Source organism: Eurytemora carolleeae, unplaced genomic scaffold (genome assembly GCF_000591075.1).
Source record: "Eurytemora carolleeae unplaced genomic scaffold, Eaff_2.0 scaffold593, whole genome shotgun sequence".
NCBI lineage: Eukaryota > Metazoa > Arthropoda > Copepoda > Calanoida > Temoridae > Eurytemora > Eurytemora carolleeae.
Genome location: NW_019397108.1, coordinates 53,511 through 61,675, shown reverse-complemented (window position 1 = coordinate 61,675; position 8,165 = coordinate 53,511). Strand labels below are relative to the sequence as shown.

The 8,165-nt window shown below is 33.7% G+C and overlaps 1 protein-coding gene across 1 annotated transcript; it reads left to right on the top strand.

Moving 5' to 3' along the window:
* Nucleotides 1–1,679: 1,679 nt before the first annotated feature.
* On the top strand, nt 1,680–3,468 carry LOC111711909 (helix-loop-helix protein 13). Its single transcript, XM_023486394.1, has one exon. The coding sequence runs from the start codon at nt 1,946–1,948 to the stop codon at nt 2,456–2,458; it is 513 nt and encodes a 170-aa protein (XP_023342162.1). The 5' UTR covers nt 1,680–1,945; the 3' UTR covers nt 2,459–3,468.
* The last annotated feature ends 4,697 nt before the right edge of the window (nt 3,469–8,165 follow it).

The window sequence follows — 8,165 nt, the reverse complement described above, 5'->3', positions numbered from 1 at the left end:
GGGGGCTCAGGGGGGGCAGGCCCGTAACCAGGATTTTTTTTTTTTAAAGCTTGGTTTGTTTTTACGGTGGTATATGGTTTTCTTTATTACATTGTCAATGTACGCTATAAAGACTAACCTTTTTAACAAGTGTATTTAAGCTTTTAAGGGTTACATTTTAGTGTCTGAAACTTTTCAGTTAACATATACAATATACATAAAAAATAAATGAATGGTACTTTAGCTTAAGGAAAAAATTCATTATTTAAAATCAAGGCTTCTTGTCCCTCGGCCTCATCATGATATTATGAAGATGAATAAAAAATAAAAATTCTAATATTTTGTTTAAAAGAGTTTATTTATTGACATTGAGACATTGAGACATTCTTAGGGAATTTTTGAGTACTCAAAAAACCCTTCTACTTTGTCTAAAAATGACAAATATCCTCGCTTAAAGTAATGTTTTTGAAACTCCCAAAAATGGCTATTATATTCCAAAATAAATGGATGAATTTTTTCCTTTTAACCAAATGTTCAAACTTTAAAGGATGTTTTACTTTGTATAAGTTCTTGATTTCAGAGATGTCAAGTTTGACATCTCTGTGAATGTTGAGCATAGCCAAGGCACTTAGCCTTGCACAGGATTGAGAGGATCTCATCCAAATCATCAGCCTTCTCAGGGAGGAAAAAGATCTTTTAAAGTGGAGCACCTGAGACAGGACTCAGGATGTCCAGGAAGTTTTTCTAAAGTTTGACTAAAGTTTGTATAAAGTTTGTCTAAAGTTTATCTAAAGTTTGACTAAAGCTTGTCTAAAGTTTGTTCAAACATTGTTTAAAGTTTGTTTAAAGTTTAAAACCAAGATATATTCCCTCCCTGTTCTACTGGAGTGAAGTGAGTTAAACCACTAGAAAACTATTCAAATTCTTCACGCACTCTTATACACGTCTACCATACGCACACACGCTCATCTATAGATAGATAGATAGACAGACAGACAGACAGACAGATAGATAGATAGATAGATAGATAGATAGATAGATAGATAGATAGATAGATAGATAGATAGATAGATAGATAGATAGATAGATAGATAGAAAGGTAGATAGATAATTTAGATAATTAACTTTTAAGATTAAGACAGCAAAAATATAATGATTATTTGACACTTTTTTTACTTAAAAAGATAAGTTTTTTATTGTAGAGCATACACAGTTACAGGCCATTTTATTTTTGCTTTGAATAAATTTTGAACTGATGAAATTTAGAATTAAAAAAAATTCAATCAAAATAAAAACTGAAAAATAACTCATAGAGCGAATAAGCATTATTTGAAATTATGCAAAACAATTTAATATATTAGCTTTCACTTATTAAACATCAATAAATCTTTAATATTTGATAATGATTAATGATTAAAATAATGAATAATTTTCAATCTAATTCAGAATGGATGTGTAAAAAAAGGGCCTGAAAAAAGGAAGTATTTGCTTGGAATTGGTTTAAAAAAAATGTTAAAACGGAATATCATAATAACAGCAAACGAAAAGTTTCCAAGAGTAAAAGAAATTCAATTTCTTTGACCCATGAAATAATTTATTGTAGAAAAGAAGATATATCTAAAATTTTCTTCGAGTAGATTTATTGACAATTGCTGTTTCTTCTTGAAATTATAGTTCTTAAAAATGGAGTTTATTGAAAATATTGTTTTTTATTATGAAAAATGAGTTTGAAAAGAAAAAGAGCCTGTAAAGTATTCTGTTAAGAGCAGATTTCTGCAAATGATATACTCCGATGGGGGGCGGAGATCCTCTCTTCTGATTGGTTGATAATCTCCTGCTCCTGCTCTGTGATTGGTCGGAGGACCTGTGGTGTGCTGTGATTGGTTTAGAGTATCCGGGGGGAACTATGGGGGAATATGGTTGTCAGGAACATGAACAGTAAATACAAAGGAAGGAAACACTCGACATGTCCGGTTCCTGGGTACCCTCCCAGTACTACATTGCTAACTACACTAACAACAACATGAAGGAGGGAGAGGGTGGGGTGCATTACCCCCTCCTCCCTCACTACCACGCTCCCGAGGAGCAGGAGACGGAGGAGGGAGAATACTTCCACACCCTCCGGGTTCATCCTGTACGAGAAACCAAGAGGGTTGGAAACTGTACAAGCATCAATTCTGCGTTTGAGGAACTACGACGACATGTACCCACATTCCCATATGAGAAACGTCTGTCTAAGATTGATACTCTGAGATTGGCGATCGCGTACATTTCTCTTCTCCGGGAGATCCTCCAGAGTGAGCTTGAACCTGTGGATTATATAGAGCGAAGTTTAAGAGGAGAACTACGAACCCCGGGAAGTATTCACTGGAACACCAGCGATCTTACAGCCAGGCTGTCCTGGATCAATTGGGAGAATTTAGGAATAACTCCGGCTAGAAATTCATTTTTAGGAGCTGCTCAATGCTCGGATAGCTAGGAGCAGCTAAACTGGAGCAGCCTAATATATTCTTACTGTTACACTTCTTGTTAGTATAAACGACCTGTTCCTAGCTGTGTTTTGGAACAGCTTAATATTGAATGAAATACAAATCAATATGTTCCACGGAGCGCCAGTGTTTTAATGATGTGAAGATTAGCTGTTAGTATCCCCTCAGCCCATCAGTGTTCCGTAAATTATGTGAGGGGTTCCAAGGAGAAGCAAAGTGTTCCTTGGAGTAGCCCAGTGTTTCTTGAGCAGACTAGTGTTCCATCAAATATCTAAGAGTTCCACAATGTACATCAGGGTTCCATTTTAAATCTAAGGGTTCCGTATAGAAACACAGTGTTCCTTGAAGTAAGAAGTTGATAATGTTCCATTCTATATCTCCATGGAGAAGCATTGAGTTCCTCGGAGTAAGTCACTGTTCCATGGAGAAGCATAGTGTTTCTTAGAATAAAGTCCAGTGTTCCATGAAGTTTCCAAATGTTCCATTATACACATCAGGGTTCCATCTTAAATCTTAGGGTTGAGTGAAGAAACACAGTGTTCCTTGGAATTGCATACATTACTATCAAGTATCTTAGGGTTCCATGAAGAAACTGGTTTTCCTTGGAGTAGCTTAGCGTTCCGAAGAGTCTAGCTTGGTGTTCCGTTATGGTTTTGACTTGAACGCTTATAGTTCCATTAAAAATATCACTGATTCCTTGATGTAGCTCTGTGTTTCATTCAGTATCTCAGGGTTCCATAACAAACCCTACTGTTCCAGAGAAAAAGAAAACATTTTATTCAACTGAAGATTCAGAATGTATATCAAAAATAAGATTAAAACTCGAACAGAACATTCAGTATTTATGTTTCAATATATATCATAAACAATACACATGTACATTTTACATCTTTGTACATGTTGTACACAGTATAATTTACGCAAAAATAACATATCACAAGTGAATAGTTAAAATAATACCGTATACAAGCAGTTCTTGTGAAAAAAACTAAATTGTAAGCTGATAAATAAATTTGCATGTCTATAACTATTTTTATTTATGTCTGTCATTGTAAATTGATGCTTCAAGGGACTGTCATTGTAAATTGATACTTCATAGGGACTGTCATTGTAAATTGATACTTCAAAGGGACTGTCATTGTAAATTGATGCTTCAAGGGACTATCATTGTAAATTGATACTTCAAAGGGACTGTCATTGTAAATTGATACTTCATAGGGACTAGCTGTCATTGTAAATTGATACTTCAAAGGGACTGTCATTGTAAATTGATACTTCACAGGGACTAGCTGTCATTGTAAATTGATACTTCTAAAATTCAGTCATGGTGATGGACCAAACCTCTGTAGAGTAAAAAAGTAGATGTTAGTTCCACATTTATTGAAAAAATATTTCGGTCTGGGTTGACCCTCGTCAGTTCTAACGATATAATAACCATCAACATCTATAAAAAAAAATAAAAAAAATGTAAAAATCACAAGAAGATAAACAAACAAAAAGATTATTCAAAATAAAAATTTGGGCTGTCAAATGGACATAAGGGAAAAGTCAAAGGGACTAGCTGTCATTGTAAATTGATACTTCATAGGGACTGTCATTGTAAATTGATACTTCATAGGGACTAGCTGTCATTGTAAATTGATAATTCATAGGGACTGTCATTGTAAATTGATACTTCAAAGGGACTAGCTGTCATTGTAAATTGATACTTCATAGGGACTGTCATTGTAAATTGATACTTCAAAGGGGCTAGCTGTCATTGTAAATTCATACTTCAAAGGGACTGTCATTGTAAATTGATACTTTATAGGGACTAGCTGTCATTGTAAATTGATACTTAATAGCAACTGTCATTGTAAATTGATACTTCAAAGGGACTAGCTGTCATTGTAAATTGATACTTCAAAGGGACTAGCTGTTATTGTAAATTGATACTTCATAGGGACTGCCATTGTAAATTGATACTTTATTACCCTTTATTTAAAGAGCGCAAACCCGACTTACAACGGTATTCTTCAAACCTTTATCTGATAAAAAATGTGTTTAATTCGCACAATCTTCCTTGCTTCTATTTCAAGAAATCCGCAAAGGAATTGAGTCTTTGCCACAAACTCTGATTCTCTAATCACTATATCTTTGGAACCAAATGTTGCAGACCTTAGATATTTTAAACTATGAATTCTGGTAGATCAAATAATCTGAGTTTGAAATATCAAAGGTTTACAGCATCGAGTTCTAAAGATATTGAGGTTTAAATATTTGATTTTGTTCCGAAAATTGAATTACTTATTCTCACAGGGAAACCACTAGAGAAAATAACCATTTTTTATAAGAGATATTATGAATATCTCATGTATTCTTTATCAGACAAAGCTTTTAAGTGAAAACTCTACACTCTACACTCTACACTCTACACTCTACACTCTACACTCTACACTCTACACTCTACACTCTAAGCATCAATTTACAATGACAGTCCCTTTGAAGTATCAATCTACAATGACAGTCCCTTGAAGCATCAATTTACAATGACAGTCCCTATGAAGTATCAATTTACAATGACAGAGGAGAGAGGAGAACCAGGTTCAGGGTTGGGGATTAGAGGAGAGAGGAGAACCAGGTTCAGGGTTAGGAATTAGAGGAGAGAGGAGAACTAGGTGCAGGGTTAGGGATTAGAGAAGAGAGAAGAACCAGGTTCAGAGATAGGAATTATAGAGGAGAGAGGAGAACCATGTTCAGGGTTAGGAATTAAAGAAGAGAGGAGAAACAGGTTCAGGGTTATGAGTTGGGGTAGAAGGGAGAACCAGGTTAGATAGATAGATAGATATATATATTTGAGTAAATATTTTAATAAATAAAAATTACAGGTGCACAATTTTTACATTTTAATTTAGCCAGGACCTCTCTAACCATTGCTGGTTGTTTTTAATGAGAAGCCCTTTTGCAGTCATAAATACATGTTAAATTAAAATAAAATTAAATGAAACAAAAACAGATCTTGAGGAAAGCAACGTAATGTGGAGTAGATAGAGGAAAGGTATTGAAGAATAGAGAGGAAAAAAAGAAGTGGGGGGGGGGGGGAGGACAACCCAGCACACAAAGTTTTTAATATTGTATGTTTTTTGTTTTGTTTTAATAACAGGGGAAAGGGGATAGAATCAAGATTTAGCAAGAAAAGCAATTTCGATTTATACCATGAAAATTACTGCATTCTTTAAAAAAGCTTTTTTTAAATCATGTTTTAAAACTTGTTATGAAGATTTTATTTCCAATGGAATAGAGTTCCAGGTCCTTGGAAGAAAAACCGTTGGAAAACTTTCTAGGTTCAGGGTTAGGAATTAGAGGAGAGAGGAGAACAAGGTTCAGGGTTTGGTTTGGAATTAGAGGAGAGAGAAGAACAAAAATCGTATAATAGGACGGACCCAATTATAGTTCAAATGAACCAAAAAAAAATGTTCAAATGAGCAAAAACATAGTTTAATTGAGCCAAAAAATGTATTTTAAACAAGACAAAAATAGTTTAGATGAGACAAATAATGGTTCAAAATTCAAATGAACAAAATAATAGTTTAAATGAAGAAAAATATAATTCAAATGATTGCTAAAAAATAGTTGCTCATTAGAACTATCTTTTTGCTATTTTTGAAAATCTTTTTTTCCCATTTGAACTGTTTTTTGCTTATTTGAACTATAATTTAGCTCATTTGAACTATTTTTTTTGCTTATTTAAACTATTCTTTTTTGGTCATTTGAATTATTTTTATTATTTTATTATTTGGATCATGTAACTTTTTTGTCAGGGGCGGATACAGGATTTAAGTGAGGGGGGGGGGGCAAGATTTGTTAGGAACAATAAAATTCATAATTAGGAACAAAAAATTTCGCCTTTTTTGACTTAAAAGACTCAAAAAGAGTCAAATTTAATGACTAAAGACTAAAAAACTAGTTTTTAACTTTTCACACATTATAGTTTATTAAGACAGATATTTTTCCTGTTTTGCACTAGGGTTTCTTTCCCTTAATTAAGCATGCTATTGAGAAGCTATTCTGAAAATAGGAACAAAAAATTCAAAATTCAGGGGGGGGGCGAATGTCCCCCTTTGATCTATATATATATTTTTCCATGAAATATAAAACTTTTAGACTGTATATTTAAAAGTTCAAATGAGTAGATAAAATAATGTGCAATTTTTAAACTACAGGAAATGACGTCATTATCAGTAGTTAGAATTAACAATAGTTCAAACAATCAATAGTTCAAATGATAGTTTAAAGGCAGTTAGATGAGGGGAGGAAGGCCAACCACATCAATCTCTAGTCCGAACCACATTCTCCTCATTTTCTCGTCCGAACCACCTCGGAATCCTCGTCCTTCGATTATTTTGTATTAAAAAGTTTCCAATTCTTGAAGATAAAACTATTTTTTAAAAATCTGGCCACGTTAGGGCATAAAATATGGATGGAATAAAGTATTGCAATGATTATATTGTGTTGGAATCTTCAAACCCATGAGAATGATGTTTAACTTTATTTAGGTAAAACTTGGAATTATTTGCGGCATTCCACACCAGGAATATCTGAAAATGTGCGTAAAAAAGGTGAACATTTTTAAAGACATTAAACTTCAAATCTTTAATTCAATTGAAACTTTTTTTTCGATTTACAAAAATTTGATATTTCATTTATGCCCTAACGTGGCCCGATTCTTTAAAAATAGTTTTATCTGGAAGGATTAGACACTTAAAAAAAATAATATTGAAAGGACGAGGATTTCGAGGTGGTTCGGACGAGAAAATGAGGAGAATGTGGTTCGGACTAGAGATTGATGTGGTTGGCCTTCCTCCCCTCGAGTTAGATATATGGATCCACCATGATCATGGATTAGAGCTGTCAGTAACCACAACTATAAAGAATAATGTGTAAGAATAATGGATAGTAAAAATCCGTACAGTCGTCTTCAAAGTTCATCCTTTGTGGGTAACCCTGTTAATTTCAATTTTTATCTCTATAATCTCTAGACTCTGTATTGTTTAATTATCTATCTATCATTGGAGAGTTGTCTCTTGTCTGCTAGAACCCGACCTTTCTCCCTTTCCTAGAGCAGTCAATGGTTGGTTGGTTCTAAGTATAGAGGACGCTGTTGGTTGGTTTAATCCATATAGATGTCTCTGTAATCAGCTATCAGCTGATCAGTTTATATTTACCCTTCAGGCAGTAAACAGAAACACTGCTTACGTGAGGTTTATTTGTTGATATATCAGGTTACACACATATTATACCTGCTTTATTATACAGTTAATTATATACTGTAGATTATATTTTCTATTGGGGGATTCTAGTAATTTAATAACGTTTATTTTCCGGTTTATTTTTTACAGTAATTTCTTCATAGAAATTTTTTAAAATTTTAAATGAGGTACGCAGTATGCAATACATTAAAAAAGGAAATTTTTGATTATTTAACAAACATACTACTAATTTGTACTAATTTATAAAATAGCTATGGTGGTGGAGGGGGTTAATTCTGTATCTAACTCAAGACTAAATAAAGGCCTATGGAGTTAAAATGGTTCAATTTAAATTTTCAAAGCCCGCTCATTGTGCAAAAAAATGGTTAACTGTGCTTAGGGAGGTTAGGGTCTGTCCTAGTGAACGATTTTTGGACCCCCCCCCCCCAGGCCCGTAGCCAGGGGGGGG